Consider the following 26,653-nt stretch of genomic DNA (forward strand, 5'->3'; position numbering starts at 1 on the left):
TATTTATTCAGTTAATTAGTTTTCTGCATAATCCATAGACCATGGGTCTTCAACAGGGGGTCCGGGACCCCTAGGCCTCAGGCTCAGAGTTGCTACAGAGGGGCCGCCAAATCTTTGTGTGATAGGATAATTTGTTTACATTAACCACTTGAACCCTGGCATCCCTATTCTGAGGAGAACTGTAGCCAAAAATAGCTGATCTACAAGCTCACCACGCCTCACACTTTGAGCTTGTATATCGGCTATTTTCGGCTATCGGCTATCAGCTATTTTCCCCCTCTACACTGTAGAGGGGGAAAAGGAGCAGACAAAGTACAGAGTGAAAGGTCAAGTACAGCAAGTTAACTAAGTATTGAGGGTTTAAGCGGTTATGTCTGAAAATACCCATTAACATGAATCCAATATGACAGTGATGATAGTGCTGTCAAACAAATCTATGAAGCCATCAATGAAATCTATGAAAAAGATTAATCTGCAAAACTATGTTATTGTTATATATACAATCTGTAGAGGGGATCCCTGCTTCATCTTGGCCTGAAAAACGTTCAAGACCCCTTCCACTCCAGTCCAGTTGGAGGCGGTAATGCACCTCCACGCTGGTTTACCAAACGCAAAGAAGACAAACACAACACACACACACACACACACACACACACAAACACACACACACGTGTGTGACTGAAAGTTGGACCGTCATCTTCCTCCTCCACATCTCTCTGGATCTCATCTCAGCACAAATAAACAGGTAACGTTAAACCAGCGCTGGTGAGAAAAAGCAGGTTTACTTCACATTGTTAACACATGTAACTGCACGATGCTTATATATACATTAATACAGTTTGAGAGTGTCCAGCCACAGCGGCATGGACTATAGCAGCTCAATAGCCCTGATACATACTGTAGTCATGAATGATCTTCAAAATAGTGTTTGCACTTTCTCCCCTTTTGGCCCGTACATCTACATAAACGTTCAGATTTCAAATATTAAGTGCTCACCCCATGGCCATGGATGTTAGTATTCTGTACGGGTCCTCAGAAGTACCCGTATATTCCGTATTGTTCAATAGAAACACATTTTAATCCGATCGGTGGCCATTTTCTCCGTATTTCCTCCATATGCTTTCAACCACGCGACCCTATCGGTTGGGAGGTGTATCGCACTCTGATACATTATAACCGAAATGGTTAAAATGGCCACGAATCGGATTAAAATGCTTTTTATTGAACAATACGGAAGATACGGGTACCTCTGAGGGCCCGTACACAATTGTAACATCCATGGCCACAGGGTGAGTACTTTATATTTGACATCTGGACGTTTATGTAGATGTACTGGCCAAAAGGGGAGAAAGTGCAAACACTATTTTGAAGTTCATCCATGACGGTCGTCTTGGATCCATGGCTACATGGGCTAGCACAGCTCAGCTCGGCCCGTGTTGTTGTTGTTGTTGTTGTTGACTCTGTTAGAAACTCGCTAGATTGACAGTAAGGATCAAGTTACTTAACTATACATTGACTTGTTGTACCAAGTTCTGTTTAGCCTCCAAAACGTCTTGGTGTTTCCTTCTTAAAATCTGTGTTTCCCAAACAAACACACAAGCTGCTGCTTAGCTATACTCTCTGATCTGCATCCTTGGGTTAAGTCATCATTATTTAACATTCAATCAATGAAATATAAATCCTTGTTAATGTCAGTATTGTAATTACATTGTAAAACCATGTGGGCCCATTTGCTTCCATTTTGTAAACTTGGATTTTACTGTGTAGTGTAGTGGGCATAGAGTTATAATATATCCGTAGTGGGTGCCTTGCTTCCTCCTCTGCTATTTATGCTATTGGAAAAAGTACTCAGATATTTTACTTAAGTAAAAGTAGAAATATCATAATATAAAAATACTCTGTTACAAGTAAAATGCCTGTGCTCAAAATGTTGCTTGAGTAAAAGTACAAAAGTATTGGCATCAAAATATAAAGTTATATATAAAGTACCAAAAGTAAAAGTATTAAAATGTTTGAAAATAGCAGTTCTACAAGCTTGTAGTTGAAAACGTTGAAGACCTCTGTGCTAAACTGTCATTGTAATGTCCTCTGTTCTCTCTCTTCTAGGTCGGTCCATATATGGCGGAACCAGAGCCCATGCTGGTGGTCCCCTCAGCCGCAGCAGCAGCAGCACCAGTCGGAGAGAAGAAGAGATGCTGCTCAGGAGACGAGGAGACGGATCCGTCCTCCAAGAAGAGACCCCGAGTTCAGGCTGACCAGAAGAACGGAGCTGCCGTGAAGAAGGAGGAGGAGGAGGAAGAAGAGCCAGAAGAAGAAGAAGAAGATGGAGGTGAAGGAGGTGGTGGTGGTGGTGCTAGGGAGACAGACGGAGAGACCTTTGCGGATATGATGAAGCACGGCCTCACAGAGCTGGATGTGGGGATTCTGAAGTTTGTCAGTGAACACAAGGGGTTCTCTGGTATCCTGAAAGAGAGGTTAGTGCCCCCGATGCTAATAAAGAGTGGTTTGTTTCTGAGTCTGGTCTATAGAGTACTGAAGTCCTGACGTCACTCGTTCATCCCCTGGGTTGCGGAAGTAATTTCTCTATGGAGAATAACATTGGGTCATCTTAGAATCGTCTCATGTAAGAATTGTGGTCCAAAAAGAAACAAACTGTCCCGGCGATATTGTCAGGGAGGTGTCGCTGTATCGTTTATGATAGTCAGTCACTCATATTTGATAACGTCTATTTCTGGCGAAAATGTAACTAATTTGGCCGCAGTAACATTAGCGTTTTCTCACCATCAGTTGATGCTTCATATCCATATGAGTCAAACCGCCGGGGTCATTTGTTTATTTTTGGAACACAGTTCTTATTTGACGCGATATTAAATACGTCTATGGGAATTCAGAATGGGGAAATAAACCGCAACCCAGGTAGGATGAGTAAATTACGTCAGACTTCGGTGCTCTATAGTATACTAGAGTTGTACCGATACCAGTATCGGAAAAGCTGCTGCCGATACTGCCTAAAATGCTGGTATCGGCGAGTGTGCCAGTCTATGCCATTCCTATACCTGTAATGTAATTGATCACATGATGATGTTTCATTTACAGTCATATCTTCATCGATTGATGTTGCATGCCTGTTTTATACTCTTACTGTCCTATTTACATTATAATTTTACTAACTTGTAGCTGCACAATTATTCATGGCATTTTCCGTGGTTCTCAAACTATTTAATTTCAAGGGCCACCATACCTCTGACAGTCTACAAATGGACCTGTAAGGGTCCATTTGGAACCCCCTCTAGGAACGCTAAGGGTCCCTGGAACCCACTTGTGAGAACCACTGTAGATATATTATTTTTAAATTACACACTGGTATCGGAAGGGTACTCTGTATCGACCGATACGCAAGTTATGGGAATCGGTATTGGGAAGTAAAAACTGGTATCGGTAGATCTCTCAAATACTTTAATACATCGGTGGTCGTGTGGCTTTGTGTTCAGATACTCAGATTTTGTGGTGCACGAGATCAGCAAGGAAGGCAAGATGTCCTGCTTAGATGACCTCTCTATCCCTCCAGAGGCTGAGGTGAGATAACATAACATACTATTTTAGAATATTGTCATTCATCTCTTTGTCACAGTATTTACAGTGATGGTCAAATTATTGATGCTCCAAATATCACTCAATTAAAAATGCTCAATCCAATTTCAACTTGAGTCAAAACAACGTACTTCTACTTGAGGACAAAGGGCAATATCGGAATTTTAATATTATGGATTAAAATAGGTGATGCATACCTTCAAGGACAATCGGGTCCCAATGACAGAAATTATCCATTACTGTACGTCTTATGTCTGTGCTGATACCATGATGTTAACAATCACCTAGTGTCTGCAATGCATTGAGCAACTGGGCCCAGATGCTCAGTTATATTGAACCGCTCTGGGTGTTTTTTAGGACGTTCCAGAGCCTGAGCAGCAGCAGCCCACAGAGGAGACGGAGGTCCTGACCGATGAGCAGAAAACACAGCTTGGAGAGCTGCAGCTCTTCAAGAACAAAGAGGGCAATGTCTCTATAGAGGTCAGACTCCTTTTCTTCTTAGTTTCCCATGTGCCTAAAGGTCTTGTATTGCAAGTTTCAAGGTTGTGCTTTTTTTAGTGTGACATCATACGAGTCAAACTTATTTTTCTTCGGCTTCCTTCAGACACAGTGCATAGCTTTATTTATCACTTGGAACAGTTTTATATACACACACATACAGTAGGGGCTCCCATAACTAATCAACAAGTCGAGAACATGTTCAAGAGCACATGGTTGTTAATGCAGAAGACAAATGAGGCCAGGTTTTACTCTTAATGTAACGGCATGTGTTTTGTGTGCCATTTTAATCAAACTTGAAAGCTCGTCAGCCACATGCAGTACCAACCATTGGCTGTTGAAGAGAAGTTGATCTCAAGTGCAATGTTTGTAGGTAGTCGATGATACAAAGGAGAAGCGAACGCTGGTCCACAAAGCCATCAAGACCCAGTACCCTGGCCTGGAGACAAAGACGGAGGAGAGGGAAGGTCGCAAGTTCATAGTGGCCTACCATGCTGCCGGCAAGAAGGCTTTAGCAGGTAATTTTTGGAGAAGTGACACGAGACTGTATCATTGTTCTGATGGTTTTCTGGTCTGCAAGGTCTTCTGTTAGTCTTTACAAATCTGCCCCTATTGGACCTGACGTTTTTTATGTTTTAGTACAGTGCAATAGCAGACTGCACTGTGTAATTTGTAGACTGATTTGTACCTGATCACTGCAATTAGTTGTTAAGCACTTAGTCCTATATAAAACGCTCAACGTTTTTTTTTTTCCCTCTACACCAACTCTCTTTGCCTATGATAGCCAATCTACAAGCTAACACGTCGTGTTTCGATGCGTTGTGAGCTTGTAGATCAGCTATTTTTGCTGAATGTTTGCCTATTTATGACATGCCCAGAATAGGTGGTTGAATGTTAAAGTTATTGGGCATGGTAACTGAGGGTTTTGGTTAGATATGTCTGGACATATCTGGGGGGGGGGCATCCGTGTGGTGTTGAGAGAAAACACTCCGCAGAGACCCGGGTTAAATTGATTTAAGTGGACCGGGTGCTTGTGGGAAGTGATTGTGGGAAGTGGGAACCTAGTTTTCTTGCCGAATCCCTGCTGATTGGTCATTGATTAGGGTGTCTGTTCAGCAAAGAGGGGATCTGGGGAGTGAAAATCCTCGCTGACAGGAGAAAAGAAGCAGCGGTGGGGGTTGACACTTGGCAGTGACAGGTCGCAGAGTACACATGGGGGAATTTGGCAATGACTACGTTCGGGATAAAGTGGGGGAAGGACCTGGAAGAAATTCTGCTAATGTTCTTTCCCTGACGAATGCAAGGATTGGTAATACTGCTCAACTCCCAAGTAATGGCTTGATTACACAAGGGATTTTGTTGCATGCCCCAATTATCTTGGTTGGTTAACTGCCCCATTGCATGTCGCTATGGTGGGGAGACATAGGGAGAGGGCATACCTTTGCATGTGTGGGTGCATGTGCATGGCCAATCACCTGCATGTGGCTAACTACAAGAAAAAAAAAAACATCTCAACCTTAAGTGCCTTAACTACAGGAGGAATTTGGATGTCTTTTCTTAGTGATATGTTTACCATCATTGTATCCCGTAATCTGCTTCGGTCCTCAGTGGCATTAAGCCTGATTTATACTTGGGTTGGCATTGAAAATAGCAGATATACAAGCTCACAACGCATCACAGTGCAATGCATTGTGAGCTTGTAGACTGGCAATATTCAGATGCACTTCCAAGTATAAATCAAATCAAGCATTATTTCTATTCAGCATTGGGTCACTGCATCCGGGATACAATAAATAAAACTTGGCAGGGCGATACAAGGTGACAGGTCTTGAATCACCCAGAAGAGGTTTATTTTTGCAATAGTGAATGGCTTATTATTCCGCTTATTACATGGCTACCTATTGAAGAAAATCAATAATTTGACACAAAATATAACAAAGAAATTATGTCAATTGGGGCCTAATAATAACGGAATGGCTTATGAATCATGATTCGAGTGTCCGCCCTGAGACTGGACTGGCTGATTCATACTAAAGACTATAAAATGGTACCCAATGCCTGCTTGGCACTCAGCATCAGGGTTTGGATTGGGGTTGAGTCCCTGCGACATACTATGTGCAGAAGTTTCATCGTGTCCATTGTTTCCCAAGGATACTTACTTCATGAATGATGCAGGTCTTAACTTCATGTGGCCATTCTATGATGACACCAGTCATCTATGACGTACCTATCTATTGACCATATCTGGGGGAATGTTTCATCCCATTTTGACCACCTTTCACTTCCTCTTATATGTTTGTAAGCGGAAGTACCTGGCTCTGAAAGAGGCTAACTTGTTATGGTAAACAGTCAAACAGTTATAAGTTAAATCTATGACGTCACGATGTATATGTAATCCGTGCCCAAATTTGGACAAACCGAACCCCTTTTGATTTCCATTATAAGTGGTTTGTAAATTCAGTATAAGTTCTACGTTAGCCTAGTGGCAGAGTTTGCTCAATAAATCAGAGCCACGCCGTAAAACGTGTGTTACAAGTAACGTTTCCATTGATCTAACTAAATGCAGTGCTTGCAATCAGAATCTAGCATTCAACCAAACCGTGTAATAAAATATATGCTCAGACTGTCTGTAATGATGGGTCGTTGTCACATCCACCAGGCACCCTTGCTGCACAACCACTAAAACACTTGCTTTATTTTTGCTGAACGTTCACCTATTATGACATGCCCACTGCCCAGTATAGGGACGTAGGGGTTCATGTGGTTAACACAACAGAGACCATTGCCCTGGCCTTTGCATGCAGATGGCAGAACACACCCTCCCATCCATCGCCAGCTTGTCCATCAATCCAGAAACACCTTTATCTTCAGTAACATTGTTCTATCCTCCTTTTGCTCTACTTTGGGTGGACAGAGTTGAGAACACCAACAGGTAAGAATGTATAGTCCACGGCACACAGCACAGGGGGAGATGTTAAAAGTCGGCTTGGATTTTAAACATGGCTAATTTGAGATAGTTGAAATATGTATGGTGCTGTGATGACAGCGTAGAGTTGGGTTTATTTCCATTATGGCATTGATTAACCCATTCAACCCGGGATTTTATCTCTGTCGTTTTAAGATTTCTTTGGCTATTCAAAAATAGCAGATATACAGCTTGTAGATCTTCTATTTTTTGAAAAACGTTGCGAACATGTGTGCAAATCTTTATATATATTGCTCCAGGGATCCCCAGAAGCAAAGATTTGAGTTGCAAATGTTTGCTTGAAAATATATATATATTCAAAGATTTGCACAAATCTTCACGATTTTTCAAAAAAAAATTGAATAGCCAAAGAAATCTAAAAATGACAGATGCTTTCCCGGTCTAAATGGGTTCAATTGTATTGCAAATCAAGTCTATGCAGTACAGGGTTAAAGTCACAAAGTCTTTCAATGCTCCTGAAAAGAGTATGCTAGGTGCTGAGGTGATAATTATGTATTGATTATCTTGCTTTTATTTCTATGTTTCAACTTTCTTTCCTTTTCTCCTTTTTTCTTTTTCCATCAAAGCTCCCAGGAAGCACTCGTGGCCTAAGAGCCGCGGCAAGTTCTGTCACTTTGTGCTGTACAAGGAGAACAAGGACACCATGGAGGCCATCAACGTCCTCTCCAAATTCCTCAGGTCCTAGACACTCATTCACATATGTACTGATGGTGAAATTGTATGGCAAAGGGGCATATCGTTGCGGTCAGGCAGCTTTTTGTTTGTTTTTTGTAAATTGATGCCTTACTTGATCACACTACAGTGTCACACAAAAATGTCAGATCTACAAGCTTGAAACGTGGCGCAAATCGACGTGTTTTGAGCTTGTCGATCTGATATCTTTTGCTACTTTTGAATTTTAATCCTGAATAGTAACCGCCTTGGACATACGTATGTGATTTCCACCAGACAGAGACGATATCCAAACTGTGTGGTGGAACTCTTGAATGTCTAAAAAACGTTACTTTTCAGGATATGGAAAAAATTACCTGCATTTGAATGGATCCAATACTTTTCATTGGTTGAATATTTATAGAAACCCACAGACGCAATTGACCAGATTCCAGCCATTTTTGCACGAAACTCTTGTGGCATTCATTTGCAAAGAAAAAAAAGTTGAAATATGGAGATGCAAGGTTTCTGCCTGACAGCGACAATATTCTGTATTCTGAGATGGCAGGTGATAATTGAATGAGACACTAGGCAACTTAGTGCAATATTGTAATGTTATGTATAATGTAAGAGTTCGATCCCCGGCTTCCCCTGGGTTAGTGTTGGAAGTGTCCTTGAGCAGATACTGGGTGATTTGTAATGTGCTTCGGATAAAGGCGCTATATAAATGAACCATTTACCATTCATTTTGTTTTCACTGTATGGCCTTCATGTGTACTGAATATGGATGTTTCTTGCTGCAGGATGGCCCCCACGGTGTTTTCTTACATGGGGACTAAGGACAAGAGAGCCATCACTGTACAGGAGATTGCAGTCCACAAGTGAGTGTTTGTTTTTATTATTTTGTACCACCAGGACCACAAATCGGCCTGATTATCCTGTAGTGTGAGCCTTCCTTTCGTTTGTTTGGCTAGTTGCTGGACCTGTAACTGATTAGAGACTTGTGCCATTCTCCCCCAGGATCACAGCAGAACGATTGTGTCACCTCAACAATTGCCTCATGAACTTCAGGCTGGGGAACTTCTGTTATAAAAACCACCCCCTGAAGCTGGGAGAGCTGCAGGGTAACCATTTCACTGTGGTCCTCAGGTCAGTAGCTTTTGAGGGTCACATCTCTCAACAAAATTGCCAGAAATAGAACGTGTTTATTTCACAAGGTGGATAAACATCTCTTAAAAGATTGTGTCAGTGTTGCACAAATATCATACTGCTGTTAATGCTTGCACCTCGAGCAGTAAGAAAAGAGGTCTCATTGTTTATGTACGCGCAGGTCTTTGTTTTCTGCTTAACCATTTAAACCCTTTATGATTTCTCCACACACTTGTGTTGTGTTATCTTGTCACTGCTGACCCCTACTGGTTGTCTTCAGACTGGTTGGTCCTATAGGGATGGGGATTGGGGATTCTTTTCACTTACCAGTGAGGAGCTTCACCGGGAGGAAGTAGTATGTGCAGAGGAAGACTCCTCACATTAAAAAAAGGGTGTCATGTCATCCTGTACTGTGGGGTGGTGCCTTTAGACACCAACTATCTCTTCTCCTACTTATTGCTCTCATGTTTCCATTTCAGGAACATCTCAGGAACAGATGAGCAGGTTGAGCAGGCCATGACTTCACTCAAGGCGACTGGCTTCATCAATTACTATGGCATGCAGCGCTTTGGCACCACGGCGGTGCCCACGTACCACGTTGGCAGGTAAGGCTGTGGCCGGGGGAAATGATCATTGCATTCTGCAGCTCCTGCTTGTCAACGTTTTAGATTAGGGATGCATACAGTATCAATTTCACACTAAAAGTTAAGAGTTCTGGCCAATGGACGATAATTGTCTGTTTATGTAGGCGTAAAATGTGAACGTAATTACTAATTACCCTCACTTAACTCCAACCTTGTACTTTGTACAGTATATTGCTCAGCTCTGGATGAGAGCGTAATTATGCTGAATGCCGCATTTGTAAATTGGAACTGATGTGTTTTTGACATGACATGAGAAAGCAAACTGACACGATGTCTGTTCTTATCACCTGGGCCAGGGCCATCCTGAAGAATGACTGGGATGAGGTTGTGGACCTGATTCTGAAGCCTCGTCCTGGAGGTATAACCCAAAAACCTTTCTCACACCTCCTGCTCCAGCTTTTGAGTTGGAGTGAAGGTTAACCCATTTAGACCGGGAAATAATCGGTGTCATTTTTAGATTTCTTTGGCTATTCAAAAATAGCAGATCTACAAGCTCATAGAGCTTGTAGATAGGCTATTTTTAGAAAAATCATGAAGATTTGTGCAAATCTTTATATATATATATTTGTTTTTTAAACCAAACTTTTGTAACTCAAAACTTTGCTTCTTGCTCTACAAATGTCTGCCGAACAGTTTTCTGAAAAACGTATTTTCCTTGACCCAGAAGCAAAGATTTGAGTTACAAATTTAAAAAAGAAATTTGCACAAAAATAGCAGATCTACAAGCTCATAGCGCGGCACTATGAGCTTGTATATCTGCTATTTTTGAATAGCCAAAGTATAAAATATGGATACAGTGGTTACACAGATGCGTTCCCGGTTTCAATGGGTTAAGGTTGTACAGCAGGTGTAACATAATGAATTGTGCCATTGTTAATCGTAGTGTCTTTGTCCCTCTCTACCTGGCAGCGGAGAAACACTACATGTTGAAATGCAGGGAGGAGTGGGCCAAGACTCAGGACCCAGAGGCTGCCCTGAGGAAGCTTCCCGTGAAGCGCTGTGTGGAGGGCCAGCTGCTCCGGGGTCTGTCCAAGTGCGGCAAGAAGAACATTATCACTGCCTTCGGACTGGTGGGTTCTCTATAGCCGATGACTCCCAGCTGATAATATATATATGATCGTTTTTCCGACCCCCTCCAATAGCATTATGTCCCCTCCCGCTACCTCTTAGAAATCCCCAGGAACAAGTACTGAACCTGGGGCGATGATAATTAATTAGGCCCCCACTCGGTGGAACTCAATTAAAACACATCAAAGCAGCCCCATACCCTCTCTTCTTTTAAAACTATGCTCGAAACCCACCTCTTCAGACTTGCTTTCCCCACCTAATCTACTGTAGTTTTTCCGCTATTTTTACCATTCTGTTTTTAACCGATTTAGTTATATTTTGTAGCCCCTATTTTCTTTTCACTCTTTTATTGCTTTAAAGAAATAGTTTACCCAAAACATTAATCGATTAGTCACCCCATGGAGACTTGAATTCATGGATATTTATTTGTTTTTGTCGCATTCCTAAGCCAATAATTTGATGACCAGCGGACTGGTAGGCAGCAGTTCCGGTAGGAGACACAAAAGAGACTCCGGAACCACTGCCGGTCATCAAATTATTGTCTTAGGAATGTGACAAAAACAAATAAATATCCATGAATTCAAGTCTCCATGGGGTGACTAATCGATAGAAAAAAAAGTCATTTTGGGGGTGAACTATCCCTTTTTTAATAACATTATTAGTTTTATATGTTATTTGTTGACTTTGAGTACCTAGAAAAGCACTATAAGTAAAATATATTATTATTATGTGTTACCTGAAATATGTTAAATATAAAGGCGAGGGTTCGTTCTGTGTGGTGTGCTGCTGACATGTGTTTTCTTCTACCAGATCCCTCGAAACAACCGTCTGATGTACATCCACAGCTATCAGAGTGTAGTGTGGAACACCATGGTGAGCCGGAGGATTGAGGCCTTTGGCTTGAAGGCTGTAGAGGGCGACCTCGTGCTCAAGGGAGGTTGGTACTCCAAGGGTTTACTGGGCTGGGGAAGCCCTGTTTTTATACTTCATCCTAAGGCAGTGTCATGTAGAAAACCGTTTTATCCAGGGAAAAAGTATTTCTTATATATTATTTTTAAAGCGAGCATTTTTAACTCAAATCTTTGCTTCTGGGGGTCCCTGGAACAACATATTTTCGCGTACAAATACATATAATTTTTGGGGTCCTTGACATGAAAAGGTTTTGCTCCAGGGACCTCCCCAGAAGCAAAGATTTGAGTGAAAAATGTTTAAAAAAAATATATTTTCAAAGATTTGCACAAAATGTTCAAGATTTTTTTTTTAAATAGCAGATCTACAAGCTCATAGCGCGGCACTCGGTGCCGCGCTATGAGCTTGTATATCTGCTATTTTTGAATAGCCAAAGAAATCTAAAATGACAGGGATGCGTTCCCGGATTGAATGGGTTAAGTGCTAATTGAGCACCTTGACTGCTGGTAGAGCCGGATAAAATTATGAAAGAAGAACCTTCCAAAAATGCAGGTAAAATGGCCCACCTTCAAAAATGAACAAAGTATAAAAACATGAGCTGCACAACATATGTAGGAACCCTGTGCAAACCCAGTAGCTCTAATAACAGGCAAATTTGTATGATGTCATGAAGGAAATGCTACAGTACTAACTCATCCTAACATTTCTGTCAACACTTGTTGACACTTGTTTATGTGCTCCCACATTTTTCATTTCCTTAGCTATTTGTCTTCCTGTTATGGTTTATATATTTGATGCCTTTTTGTTTTTTTTGCAGTTGTATGTATTTGATGCTTTTTGTTGTGTGTTTTTAACCTTGATGTACAGCGCTTTGGTCGGCCTTTGGTCGTTTTTAAATGTGCTTTATGAATAAAATTGACATGACTTGACTTAACATTTCTGTCAAGGCACGGCTCATCTACTATCCGCAGAGGAGGCTGAGAGCCAGTCCATTCATGAGGTTGTGATGCCTCTGCCTGGGTTTGACGTCATTTACCCCTCTCACCATGGTAAGATGGCAGTCTGTGTTATTTACAGGTTTTTTGCTTGCATGTGTATAATGGTGCGTTCACACGGGCAGGTTCAACTTCCAGATACAAAGCTTTCTGTAGCTCCGATGTCCGCACGTTTGATGACGTCAGCGACCGTGTAGAGCAACACAGATGCAAAGCAACACAGCGACAAAGATGCATGTATTTTTTTTATCTCTGTATCTTTTAATCTGCCCGTGTGAACGCACCATAAAAGTGAGGCACAGAAATAACAGAACAACACAAATGCACGTAGGAGAGCGGAGACCTCTGCCAAGGCCTAAAAATCACCCCGGTTTTCTTGACAATTTACAATTGAGGCATTTAGCAGACACTTGTTTTCCAGAGCATCAGGGTAAATGGCATGGACCCTCGTCAACAAACAGGGTAAATAGTCACCACAAGTAGTGAGTGCAAAGAGAACAATGTAGTGCAAATAAAACTAGACCGGGTAAACATCAGACCTAGCATCTGTCTAAATAACGTTATATATATTTAACATTCTAAACATTTGTGTTAAAGAAAAACAAATCAAAGTAACACAAGTAGGCAACATATATCTGTAAAACTGCATCTGTCAAAAAAAACGGTGACAAGAAGGAACATAAGGAGGAATAGTTTTAGGATGCATTTATTTATTATTTTTGTTTGGCATTAAGGTTGTGCAAGAGGGAAGGGCGTGGGGGTCCCCCAACAGTCGGTTTCTTCTTCTTAGGAGCATGAATGGGCTCTGCGAATTTTGTTTCTGACCAAAGGGTCAAGAGATCATTTGAAAATGGAAAGTTTGGTCTGATGGCTGCAACAGAGGAAAGGCCATGCGGTCATCACAATCAATAGGGTTTGTCATCTTTGAACATGGTGGAGGTATTAAAGATACTATAAAATACATTTTTCAATATAGAAAAATTACATGACACACAACTGAATTGTACAGCTCAAACACAATTCAATAAGGAAGAAAACGACACTAAAATCTATAAAGGAAAAGCGAGAACATTTTAATGGACCTGATATTCAGTGTAGTAACTGTAAAGTACTTTGGAGTCAGCAAATACATGTTACCTACTCTTGTGTTGAGTTGTCACTGTTTTATTATGTTTTATTAACCACTTAAAGGCTATATACATTGTTTTATGTCAAATAAGAAAAAGCAGAATGACTTGTAGATGGCTATTTTTAGGGAAAGTAGCAGATAGCTGTGATCTTGTAGACAACATATAACAACATATAGGCTTTCCAGGTCTAAATGGGATAAATAGCAGATTTTTTTCCCCCCTGGCAGTGGGTGCAGGCTATAAGGAGCTGCTGTCAGTAGACGGGCTGGATATTGACAACATGAGACACAAAGTGAAGGACTACTCTTTATCCGGAGCCTACCGACGCATCCTCATCAGACCCAGTGATGTCAGCTGGTTAGTACACAGCTTTTCCAAGTTTTTTCCCAATTTCATTCATAAGATTATTGTGCCAGTTTAACAACTTTACAACCCGGTGTCCTTTTTTGGGGTCATTGTCAAACATTTTCAAGAATTTTCTTAAATAGCAGTGCTACAAGTTCACAATGAATCGAATCGCAACACATTTTGAGCTTGTAGATTTGGGGATCCTTGGCATGGAGAAGTTTGGAACCCCAGGGTTATTAAGTATTGGGGGCGGAAATCGCTAGGTCAGGGGTCTTCAACAGGGGGTCCGGGACCCCTAGGGGGTCCTCAGAGTTACTACAGGGGGTCCGCCAAATCTTCGTGTGATATAAAAAAAATGTTTTACCTTAACCACTTGAACCCTAGCACCTCTTTTCTGAGGAGAACTTTAGCCAAAAAATAGCCGATCTACAACCTCACAACGCCTCTGGCGTTGTGAGCTTGTGGATCGGCTATTTTTTGGCAAAGAGGTATAGGTGTAGAGGGAAAAAAGAGCAGACCAAGTAAACAAAAAAAGTTAAATCTGAAACACAATTTTATACAATATAGAGGGGGGTCCTTGCTTCATCTCTCTCTCAGCTAGGGGGTCCTTGGCCTGAAAATAGCCGATCTACAACCTCACAACGCCTCTGGCGTTGTGAGCTTGTGGATCGGCTATTTTTTGGCAAAGAGGTATAGGTGTAGAGGGAAAAAAGAGCAGACCAAGTAAACAAAAAAAGTTAAATCTGAAACACAATTTTATACAATATAGAGGGGGGTCCTTGCTTCATCTCTCTCAGCTAGGGGGTCCTTGGCCTGAAAACGTTGAAGTGCCGCCCCTACATCATATTATATAAAGCTGTGGTTTGTGTCCTGTCTTAGGGAGATGATTCAGTATGATGACCCTAAGATCTCCCTTGTCCACACTGATGTAGAGAAACTAGACAATAAACCTGCTCCTGTCTACAACAAAGGTCAGTGCCGATCTTTTTGTTTCGTCTCTCTCTAAGTGGAGATGCATGTTCTCATCTATCCACTATTAGTTGGACTCAAATAGAAGCTCATTAACCACTAACATAGTAGATATAAGCTTGTGATCTTGTAGATCTGCATTTTTTTGCTATTTAATGTACAACCAAGTGTATATAGGGTTTAAGTAGTTAAACAAAGCAACAATGTGTTGTGAAATCACAACAGCCTGTGCAGGAGTTCTTTAGAGCTGAGGCATTTGATTTGGAAACCCTGAGGCATCCTTGGAGCTTATTTTCTCCTCAAAAGATAAAAAAGATCAAGAGAACTACCTGAAACATCTGCACTCGAAATGCCAACCTTAAACTACATTTGAATTTGAATCTGCAAGAGTGACATTTCAAGCCACAATGCTCTTCTTCAGACTTGGGGAACTTTTTACAACGGTGACTCTCTGTACAGTATATAACAGAAGTCTGAGGAAACGCAATGTTGCTCAAAGCGTCAACTCTTCCAGATTAAAAAAAAACATTTATTGGAGCTGTTTGTTTTTCAAACTTTCATGTTTTATCATCACTAAACATAAACATGTATTTAAGGAAAGGGTGGCACTCAGGGAAAAGTCTGTTTATTTTAGTTTAATAATTCATATGATGTGCCACATGAATTATTAAACTAGGTAAACAGACTTTTCTGAGTGCCACACTTTCCTTATATAAATATTTATAGACGACTAGGACAACGCACCAGGCAGTCAGAGCGCAATTGGATATCAGCAACAATTTTTCTTTTATCATCACCATGTCTTCCTGTTCTCCCTATCAGAGGGGAAGTATCGAGCCCTGCGGATGGAGTTCTCTCTGCCTCCCTCCACCTACGCCACCATGGCCATCAGGGAGGTGCTCAAGATGGACACCAGCATCAAGAACCAGACACAGCTCAACACCACGTGGTTGAACTGACACACCCCAAGCCCAGCCGACGTCGACCTGACCGCTGTTAACAAGCTGCAAAGAAAGCACAGCCGTCTACTGTGGCAACATGCATACATACATGCTTTGTGAGTGTGAAGTGTAGGGATGGGACCATATGAAAATGACATTAATTTAATTATTAAAATTACAATAATTGCGATTAACGATATTATCACGATAATCTAGCTTAAAACTGAAAATGCCACTTTTTTTTAACCACTTGAATCCCCAGCATCCTTATTCTGGGGGAAACGTTCGGTAAAGATAGCAGATCTACAAGCTCGCAACGCGTTGCGAGCTTGTATATCTTCTATTTTTGCCGTATCGATTTGTGTGCACTGTGCAGTGAAATAAGAGCGTTTCAAATTCGTTCTTTACAGGTCCGTTTTATGAAGTACAGAGGATTTAAGTGGTACTGAGGACAATTTCACGATGAAATTAAATCTCTGCAATACGATTATTGTGAGCGTTTTTTTATCACGATAGTTATCGCCCCATCCCTACTAAAGTGTAATGTGTTTGTGTGTGCGCGTGCATGGCAGTGTTCCTGGCGAGCTGCCGGTTATGAATGAAGCTATAATCCATTCACGCAAAAAAGGAGCACCATTTAGTCACATTTTTTTGTTTGAAGATTTTTTTTTTTATCGGGACGTTTTCTCAAGTAAGATGATTATTTTGGCAGGTTGTGCATAAAGAAGCATTTTAATTGGACTCGCGGTGCTCTCAGGGACCACCCATGGAGACGTCCCCCTTCTCTAAAGATGTATAACTTGCACACGTGTATAACTAATAGCCACACACGGTGTAAAGCGTGCCGTGGTTGTACAGAAAAAATAAACTTTTGTTTTTATAGGTGTACTTTTATTTGGACTGAAAACACTCTTCAAGAGCAAATAAAAAATGCTAAAGTGTACAATATGTGATCATTATTGATTTATTTGTTGTAAGTGCTTTCATAAACCATAATTTAAAAAGGCAGCCTTCAGTAAAACATCATAAATACGTAATCATCGTCTCTCTCTAGTGGCCTTGAGATGAACCTGTCCTGGCAGCAACAGAACTGTTCTTTCCGTTTCTCATCAGTCTGCCCTTTAACACTGTGCACTAAGCGGTGTAATCAATTATAAAAGTGGTTAATCAGACTAATTGATTTAGCCAATTATAAAAATTCTATTTGATTTTTTCACATTGATTAATTTACCATATAGAAGTAAACTTCTTCTCTGCATGAAAAGGTGCTGTTTTGGAGTTAAAAGTAAGTGTTAAATGGCGCTACAGTGTATGTTGTGATAGTAATCGTTGCTAGTGGATTGTTTGTCTCTACAGCTCTTTATTAAACGGAACATGCACGTTTACATTCCAGTACTAAGCATAGTGCACGGTCCGCTTCTCAAGTCTTTGCATAGATTGATAGTTTTGAATGTTAGAAGAAGGAAGAGGCTATAGTCTGAATTGTGCTTCGTCATAACGACGGCACCGAAGTATGAATGGGGCTTAATTGTACGCATCGTAGTAATACTCCCGTAGCCTGCTTCTCCATTTTTTGGGGGGATTAATCGTAAAGGTAATTGATGGAGTAATCACTAATGAGATAATCGATAGTTGCAGTTATAAAGCTGGCACTAGCCATCTGGGGCAGCTGGCAGGATACACCCCCCCCCCCCACCCCATTCTTGTGTTGTCTAAATGTGATCAGTAACTCAACTCCACCCTAGGATATGAAAGGCCTAAATTAAGCATTTTCCGACTGGGAATATTGTTTTGATTATAATAGGAATTATGCATGTCTTGTTGTACCAGAATGTCCATATACGTAGTATAATATAAATAATGTTAGGGGGGATAAAATGACTGTCACTCACTGAAATAACTACAAAATGTTGGAAACTTTGAAAATGGGTTATTTTAGGCTTGGTGTATATCTATATTCTCAGATTGGTGGTTATGTGCATCGTGTTTACTTGTATTTGCAGGAAGCAACACAATTCTCACTCAGTTCTCTGCTACCTTGAATTGAAAGTGTTTAAACGTTAGCTACAGTTATGCATAGCTCACTCAACTCTGTGTTGGACTGAGTATATACAAAATCATCATCTGGCCTCTTTGCATTGGTGGTGAACATCATAGCACTACATTTGATAAGTCACGTGGTAAAATGTAAAACTGTTGGGCTTATCTATCTTTTAAGAACAAAAGTACTACAGAGTTGTAGATTGTTCAGAGTCTCTGCAAGTGAGACGGTGGATACATGCTCATTGTCACAGGGAGATGAGACCTGATCCATGCATGGGTTGAAATGATGACAAAGAGCACACATAACAGGTGCTGAAGGTGTTTGGAACAACACACGGGCCTTCAGAATTGCTACGGCTAATTTGTTTAATACATATTAGGTTTCAAATCCCAAAAGTCAAAGTTGTTGCTCTGTGTGCAGTGTGCACACATGATGAATGGGGATAACATACACAGATCATGTGTTTTTATTCAACTACAGAAGTGAACACAGGATGTATAAGCAAAATCATAAAGCACAACAATCTATTCGACATACAACTAATGTACATAAATATAGCCGTAAATAACGACCGAGACTTGGACAGAAAAGTGAGCTTTGAATAGTTTAATGATTGAAACATTTTATCCACTGCCTGAAAGCCTTGTATAATATAGAAGGTAAAACCTTCTTTTGTGTATTCGTCATCAGATCCAACTCAGTGCCGTGCAGCCACGCCCTCGTCTCTGGTCCCACTTGGAAGAGGCCGTCCTCTGAAGGTGGTCTATAGCGTGGTGGTTCTCAACCTGTGAGTCGGACCCCATAATTTTGGGGGGGTCCCCAGATGATTCTGGCGTCTGGCATTTTCTTTTATAATACAGTTTTGGGTCATGTGTGCATGGGATGGCCGATTTTATAGTATTAATCTGCAACATTATTTTCTCACTCACTCAACAGTAAACAACATACTAGTATAAGTGTCTACATGGTATCTGCACATTTCTAATGTGACAGTTTAAAGACTTTTAATGCCTGTAAAATAATAATAATAAAATAAAAAGACCATTACTGCGTCAACAGTAATACAAAAAACTAAATTTATACTTATTGCAAACATTGGCGAAATTGTCAAACATTACCCAAGAAAGAGGCAAAAATTGTGAAAATAGCTGATCTGCTTGTATCTGTTGAACAAGAGTCAAACAAAAGTAAACGCCTCAACTCAACACTCTACAATTCCAAGTGCTTGTCAGGGTGGGAGGTCCCCAGTTCAAATATGATTATTTTGGGGTGTCGCAGTCTGAAAAGGTTGAGAACTAATGGCCTACTCTACAGGACAGCTGGTGATTATCTTGTCGGTTTAGGATTAGGTGGTAAAACCTCATTGTGGATCATGTTGAATGTTTCTTCCACATGGTCTTGAAGGGTCTTCAGTGGCATTTGAGGGGTCAGTGGGGTCACACAGTTACTGTAGAAGATCTGAAAGGAAAGACCAACGTATGTGACTTCCTGAAGGAAGTATTGCAAGTCCAGCAGGGACATCTCCTGAACCTGATTGTTCTCCTTGTCGTTAAGGCCGTGGGCGCCGAACGCCGGGAACCTGGAGCGCTCCTCGGGCGGCGCGTTGCGATCAAAGTCGGGGCAGCAGTAGGCCGACCACAGGAACGTGGGTATGACCACCCGCTTGACGTTGTTCCGGCGGATGGCGCGCCCCGAGGTGGTCACCCCGGTCACCACGTACGCGGCGCCGCGGCAGTAGTTGTTCAGCCGCCTGCGGATCCTGTCCTCGTGGTCCTTCCACGGGCCGATGTTGAACCTGCGGTCCTGAGGGACCACGTTGGTCAGGGTGTAGGTGGCGGCCTTGTCGCCGGGGTTGTTCTGGTGCTCGTCCGGATTCAGCTGACCGCGCTCGTAGCCCACGGTGTCCGAGTAGTCTAAGAGCACGGCCTGGGACTCTTCGATTCTCCTCTGAAGGTCGCCGACGGGGAAGACCTCCATGTTTCTTGAACCAGATGATATGGAGAGCTGGCGAGATAAATCACCTATGACACGTAGACTATAGACTCGATCAAAAAATAGGCCTAAATCTAGAGGTGGCGGAAGCATGTGTCATTTTAGATTTCTTTGGCTATTCAAAAATAGCAGATCTACAAGCTCATAGCGCGGCACCGAGTGCCGCGCTATGAGCTTGTAGATCTGCTATTTTCTGAAAAATCGTGAAAAGATTTTTTTTAAAGTGAACACATTTTTACAACTCAAATCTTTGCTTCTGGGGATTCTACAAATGTCTTCTAAATCCTAACCGTTTTCTGACAAACTCATGTCGCTATAATCAGTGGTTCTCAATCTTTTTCATTAAGGACCCCCAAAATGATACGTATTTGGCCGCCGACCCTCATTTCAAAATATTTTGACTCAGGGACCCCCCCCCCCCCCCAGAAGCAAATATGAGTTAAAAATGTTTGCTTCAAAATATATAAATTCAAAGTTTTGCACACATTTTCACGATTTTTCCAAAATAGTAGATCTACAAGCTCGTAGCGTGGCACGAAGTGACGCGCTATGAGCTTGTAGATCTGCTATTTTTTAATAGCCAAAGTATAACGATAATGGTTAAAGTGATTACACAGATGCGTTCCCAGTTTGAATGGGTTAAAAAAAACTTATACTAAATGAATTCTGGACCAAATTAAATTAAAAAGGTTGAGTCATCATTATAGTATATATTAGTATAAGTCAAGGGCTGCTTGATGCCTACCTGTGGTTCGTACATCCAAGGAGCCTCCGTCTTTGGGAAGCCATCGGAGCGCTTGAAGGTGTACGCAGAGTACATGGGGATGAGGTCGCAGGTGTCGTACAGGGTGACAAAGCGAGGTTTACTGTTGTAAAATTGGCAGATGATCTTCAACGAGCCGCCATTGAGTCCCCGAGGCAGCGTGCCCATGTACAGGAAGTCTTTACAATCAGAGGACAGTGTTTCCTGAACCTCTGCTCTCACCATCATCACCATGATCAGCAGACAGGTGAGGGTTTGAGTCCCTCCGTTGGAAAACATTAAGACAGCAACCTGAGGGGAAACGATCTTCTTTTAACCGCGCATTTAATCCCAGGGACAATGTCTCTCCTCCTGTGTGTGTTTAACTCCTCTGGCACATCATGCAAATTTCTTATCATTTATTTTAATATTATGGGCAGTCTATCCAGTGGGAATAGCAGGCCCTAGTGAAGGAATATGGCTGTAATTACAATAACTACCCTGGAAGAATATATAAAGATCTTAAAGTTGGTGCCAATTCTAGGATATTATTACAGAAAAATAAATAAGTTGATCCAGTCTTGTCTTGGAAAGGGGAGGATATGTGCCCTCATTAAAACTGTGGTTGACTGATAGGCCTACTGTTCACCGCTGGCGTAGCAGTCTGGGCACCTACCTGTGTAGGCTCCAAAGTAGCCTGACAGCGCAGTTGCGAGTTCGAGTCCTGATCCCGACGGTCGTTGCTGCATGTCACTCCCCATCTCTCTCCATTTCCTGTCAACCTACTATCCTATCAATAAAGGCATATAAAAAGCCCAAAAATAAATCTTTATATTTTTTAAAGAAGCTTGAAGATTTTGAAAAAATATGGTGACCTCTACTCTCTTATCTTGATAGGGGGAAAGGGAACGGACTGTGTTATTGATGAAGAACTACTGGGCCAGTAGTCCTTCATCAATAACAACTGGGGAGGGGATAAGCGGGGGGGTGGGAGGAGGGGCGGGTGTATGTGTTACAGTAGGTTATTGTACCTTATTTGTATTTTTATGTTCGACATCTGTGTCTTATGCTTGTTGGAAAATAAAAAGAAAAGAGCACATTAGTGATGGCTTTAAGTAGTTAAGCCATATAAACAAAGTGGTCGGATATACTGCCTGTTTTGAACTGTAATCACGCAGTGTTATAGTTTCAAGAAAGAAAATACTTTAGTTGACAAGGGAGAAGCTTTGAATTCCACTTCCCACCACCCCTCTTGGCCTGCCGTTTCCCACGACAATAATCAGACCCTGGTTTAAATGCAAGCCAGTCTGTATTTGCCACTCCTTTCTCTCCCTTCCATTTATAAATAAAGCTGTGTTTGTGTGTGTGCCTGTGTGTTTGGGGGCGGAGTCTATTTACCAGCTTTTCCAGTGAAAGAAGACTCTGGAATGTTTCTGAAACTGTTCCTATAACAACAGATAACTGGCTGACCCCTGCTGCCCTGCTGGAAACAAACACTTCCTGACTGTTGACCAGTGGCATTTATCTATCTATCTATCTATCTATCTATCTATCTATCTATCTATCTATCTATCTATCTATCTAGCCTTGATACAAGACTGTCATATACTGTATATGACCGATGACAGTCTTGATCCAAGTCTGTCTGTCTGTGTCTGTGTCTGTGTCTGTGTCTGTGTCTGTGTCTGTGTCTGTGTCTGTGTCTCTGTCTGTCTGTCTGTCTGTCTGTCTGTCTGTCTGTCTGTGCGTGCGTGCCACTAAAGACAGTTTCATGCTTTATCCTCCCAAACACTCCTTCCCTGATCATCTTTATTTCAAGGGAAGATATTTTCTGTGTACTGCTTTACACAGAAAGCATTCTGGTTTACAGAATGATTTTGCATCTCTTCACGTCACATTGTGATGAGTTTATTAGTTTGAGTTTAAGGATACTTTTACAGTTTTACACTGTTTTTTTTATGGTACAGGTGTGGAGCATGACTAATCATTCTCATGGGCAGTTGGCTTAAATACGACTTTGTTTGTTCATTGTTTGTGAATTATTATGTCGGTTCATTGTCTATGTCAAATGAAATGTAAAAGTGTCCTGTAAGTCCATATGGGCTGGGCTTCCTTGGAAGCATGACACTTTCAACAAGAAAAAATCAAATCCATCATGTATACGTCATTCAAAGATTTAGTGGATCTTTATATTTGTACTTGAATACAATTGTTCTACTACTATTTTGTTACACCATTACATCTACAGTATGTACATTTTTTCTTTGAGTCTCTTTAATTACGAAAATACCAAATAAATTGTCAAACACAGCCAATATGCAATCAGTAAAGTAACCATAAAACTTTAATATATTTCAATGTAGTGGCATATCATATCACTATATTGACCACGTGGCCGGGTAGAGACAGAGATTGCCCTATACAACTAAAACACTAAATCCAAAAGCAGTTGCCTAAACAACCGATCACGTCCGTCAACATTCAGTCATTGCGTCCTGTTGAGGGGCGCTCCTGTAGTTGATGCTTAGCAACTAATCACAACATTTGTGGTCTGTTACCAGGACCTATGCTGCATGCATCCACCTCTATGTGCCCATTCCTATCTGTACTATTAAGCAGAACATGAAAGTTGAAAGGTTTTGAGCAGGACACTGAAACCCATACAATTGTTGACCGTTGTCAATCTCAATGACAACATCAGGAATTTTCCCAAAGTGTACCTTTAATAAGTGGGATGCCAAGTCACAAGTACTTTGTAGTATTGTATATGGTAATGAGCCAATCAACATAAAAGACAGGAACTTGTAAAACGCTAGTTTGTTAATGTTCACTTCATAAAAATAGGATTTAAGTTTGCTTTTATAACAGGATAAAACAGTACTGTGGTAGACCTTGTCAGTGCAATGTTGCATTGCTACTAGAGTACAGCTTGCGTCCAAGTGTATTTACTCTCAGCTACTGATATTAACAAACACTGCAACTTGAAATAAGGAAATAGCTACTCAGGTATATTTTTATTAAACTGATTGATTTTGTACATTTGGAAGTCCTTGAGCTCGATTGCAGTCTCATGCTGAGGAGGTATTTGTTCAGCCTGCCATGCTCTCTTCCTGAAGTCATGAACACCACTTGATGTGATGTCTCCAACAGCAGGAGAGGAATTAAAGGCTGTTCCATGCTGTTACAGCAGAGTGAATGGAGAAGTGGAGGTCTTGACAGGAGCTTTTCCTGTCAAGACATTTGTTGTTTGTTAGCCAAATGGGGAGTGACAAGGCACGGCTTGGTGGTAGGTAACCTCCATGGTGGTTCAGCCTGGGACGTGAGCTGTCATAGCCGTTCTGTCAGATATGGTGGACAGTTTGGGAGTGTGCATCTTGAAAAGAACAGTTGTTGCAGCAACTGTTTCTTGCGATGTCTCAGCTTGGTGATAGCAAATAAATGCTTTTTTATGGCATAGCCCTCATCCACACCAATGATCGTTGGTGTCTTTTTCTGGATGATACCTAGCTGAGGCCTTCAAAACTGATATGGGAAGATGCTCATTTAGATATGGAGGAGCTGTAAAACTGGAACTTGCTACCCCCGGTGATAAAGAGCACCAGCTGTCATCTTCTTTTCATACAAAGGGTCAAAGCATGACTTTTAGAAAATGTTGCAGAACAGCACGGACATGGTCTATTTATTATCAGATATTTTATTTATTAATCAGTGTTTAGTATTATAGTTCTAGAGCGTTTTATTTATTGTTGCATTGCCAGTTTTATCTTGTTATGTTTTGTTTGTCTCAGACCAAGGACCACAACGGAAATACATCACTGCCTTTATTGTTTTTATCCTTGACGATGTGTTTTTCTTTTAACCATGACGTCAAACAATCAAATCAAATCAAAATGTATCCAGCCAAGGCAGGAGTACTCCATGATGCTCCTGAGTCTGACCTGGGTTTTGTGGACACTGGCTCTGCCTCCAGGATCAAGCTTGTTGGCCAGCTTTCAAAATCCAACGAGATGTTGTCTATCACATCCCCCTGGGGGTCCGAGGACCCCCAGGGGTCCTTGAGGGAGTTCCAGGGGGTCCCCAGCTAAATGATGGATAGTAATAGGAACCAAATGGACCTTTGGTCTGTAACTGTGAGAGTGTACAAATCGACGGGTCCATTTGGTTCCATTTGTACGCACTCCATTTGTGGTTCCATTTGTACACTCTCCATTTGTGGTTCCAGACCATTTGTGGTTCCATTTGTACAAGGAGTTAAATGAACATTGATTTTACAATATAAATTGGGGTCCCAGAGATAGAAATGTCATTAAATGGGGGTCCGTAGCCTAATGCATGTCAAACTGGTGGTCCTTGACATTAAAATGGCTGAGAATCACTGCTAGAGCCGTAAAAATCTTCTCTTATGGGGGTCCCTGGCATATCTTTTCAAATGGGGGTCCGCGGGCTAATAAGTGTCAATTTGGGGGTCCTTGACATAGAAAAGTTTTAGAACCACTGGTCTATCACATTAGTTTGGCTGCTTCCTTTTAGCATAGCGTCATCAAAACTCTGCATGGGCATATGGTTATCAGTGGCACTTTCCTTCTCCCCGACATAGGAAAAGAGTAAAACACATTGCAGTTTGAAGGTTTACACACTGTTCAAACAACAATCCATTGAATTAAAGGCTTCATTCATTAACACGACCCTAAATGTCCTTTGTCTTCTACTATATGCTGTAAAAGACCTGCTGTAAACACGCTGTGGTTTGTTGACTCTGGCCTTTACAGCATGTCATACATAGAGCACAAGGGGTATGCATGCGTGTGTATGCACAGTTGCACACACTTGAGTATGCATTTTGTGTGAGTTTATGTATATGACCGTATAGACAATATGACAGACAGAGCATGCTGGCTTGGGGAGCTGTTTTGTCTGCTTGTGTGGCTTTGTGTTTGCATGGGTCTGTGTGAATTTGGGAGGTGAGGTGAGTTTATTGTGTCTCTCTCTCAGGAGGTGTGAGCTAGTGTTTGCGTTGGGGGTGGGGGGTGTTGTTGGGGTTAGTGCAGGGGTATTTGCAGGTCCCGTAAGCCTCTGTTGGGGTGGTCCTGTTTTGAGGAGGGAAGACCCTCCTCTATCTTTTTCTGTGTGTAGAAGAGAGAGAGAGGGAGGGGGGGGGGGTATATATATATATTCCCAGTTAAGAGGCAGACAGACACCAATATTTTGGAACTGGGGATCAGAGAGCACAACACTGGAGACAGACAGAGATTTACTATTTCCACTTGAGTAATCATCCAGCCTGGTGGACTTGCTTGAGGTAAGGATTTTTTTTTATTGTGAGTGCACACAAAGAACATAGTGGAGACAGTAGGGACTCTTGTGGAAAAAATAAAAAAAAACTTTATTTGTATTGCTAATGCATAGCAAGGATTAACCACTTTCAACCTGGTGCAGCTATATTGGGCATGTCAGAAATGTTCCCAAAATCTCAAAACATTTCGAGATTTTCTAAAAAAAGGCAATCTACAAGCTCACAACAATCATTGGTTGTGAGCTTGTAGATAGGCTATTTTTACCATGTCGTATGACAAAGTATATATATATAGGGCTTAAGTGTATAGAAACACACACCCATGCATTGCTGCACACTGGCCTTCATCAGGGTGTGTGACAGGCAGGCACCATTGGCTGCACCATTTTGACAGGCTGCACCACTTGACTAGAAATCCTTCAAGTCAGTTGGTGTGTAAATAAAGCAGGACTATAATAGGCCCTCAGCAGGAATAGTTAAGATGTCTGAAAATGCATGACTTCAATTTGTTTTACTTCTGCATTATACATTCCATGACTTTGAGCATCAATGTCTCCTCCTGACAATCAGTTTGATGGTTTCCTCAGAATCCTGAAACTGACTCATAAATAACTACATTTTACATTGTAAAAGAGCTTTGATGCATCACTGGACTGATGCATCAAAGCATACAAATATTTAACGTTTTGAACGTGGAAATGAA

At 41.4% G+C, this 26,653-nt stretch overlaps 2 protein-coding genes across 2 annotated transcripts; one reads left to right on the forward strand and one right to left on the reverse strand.

Annotated features, from left to right (window-relative positions):
* Window positions 1-642: 642 nt before the first annotated feature.
* On the forward strand, window positions 643-16,819 carry LOC311046791 (pseudouridylate synthase 7 homolog). The gene is made up of 16 exons (XM_084059353.1): window positions 643-745; window positions 2,107-2,474; window positions 3,492-3,576; window positions 3,949-4,071; window positions 4,463-4,607; window positions 7,642-7,753; window positions 8,530-8,607; window positions 8,747-8,875; window positions 9,355-9,480; window positions 9,816-9,877; window positions 10,429-10,589; window positions 11,398-11,524; window positions 12,444-12,545; window positions 13,849-13,978; window positions 14,849-14,940; window positions 15,761-16,819. Exons 2-16 carry the CDS (start codon window positions 2,119-2,121, stop codon window positions 15,895-15,897), a joined length of 1,965 nt encoding a protein of 654 aa, XP_083915479.1. The 5' UTR covers window positions 643-745; window positions 2,107-2,118; the 3' UTR covers window positions 15,898-16,819.
* Window positions 16,820-19,242: 2,423 nt separating this feature from the next.
* On the reverse strand, window positions 19,243-21,018 carry LOC311048104 (endonuclease domain-containing 1 protein-like). Its single transcript, XM_084061139.1, has 2 exons — window positions 20,661-21,018; window positions 19,243-19,927 (listed from the first exon to the last, which is right to left on the reverse strand). The coding sequence occupies exons 1-2, from the start codon at window positions 20,955-20,957 to the stop codon at window positions 19,250-19,252; spliced, it is 975 nt and encodes a 324-aa protein (XP_083917265.1). The 5' UTR covers window positions 20,958-21,018; the 3' UTR covers window positions 19,243-19,249.
* Window positions 21,019-26,653: the final 5,635 nt, after the last annotated feature.

This window comes from Gymnoscopelus microlampas, assembly GCF_963454915.1.
Source record: "Gymnoscopelus microlampas genome assembly, chromosome: 6".
NCBI classification, from domain to species: Eukaryota; Metazoa; Chordata; class Actinopteri; order Myctophiformes; family Myctophidae; genus Gymnoscopelus; species Gymnoscopelus microlampas.

Bases quoted from the DNA above. Each gene is read 5' to 3' on its own strand.
- LOC311048104 (XM_084061139.1), bottom strand. From the start codon at position 20,957: ATGTTTTCCAACGGAGGGACTCAAACCCTCACCTGTCTGCTGATCATG. The intron at 19,928-20,660 runs GTAGGCATCAAG...TTATCTCGCCAG, and splicing joins CTTGGATGTACGAACCACAG to CTCTCCATATCATCTGGTTC.
- LOC311046791 (XM_084059353.1), top strand. From the start codon at position 2,119: ATGGCGGAACCAGAGCCCATGCTGGTGGTCCCCTCAGCCGCAGCAGCA. The intron at 2,475-3,491 runs GTTAGTGCCCCC...CTTTGTGTTCAG, and splicing joins TCTGGTATCCTGAAAGAGAG to ATACTCAGATTTTGTGGTGC. The intron at 8,876-9,354 runs GTCAGTAGCTTT...TTTCCATTTCAG, and splicing joins CATTTCACTGTGGTCCTCAG to GAACATCTCAGGAACAGATG.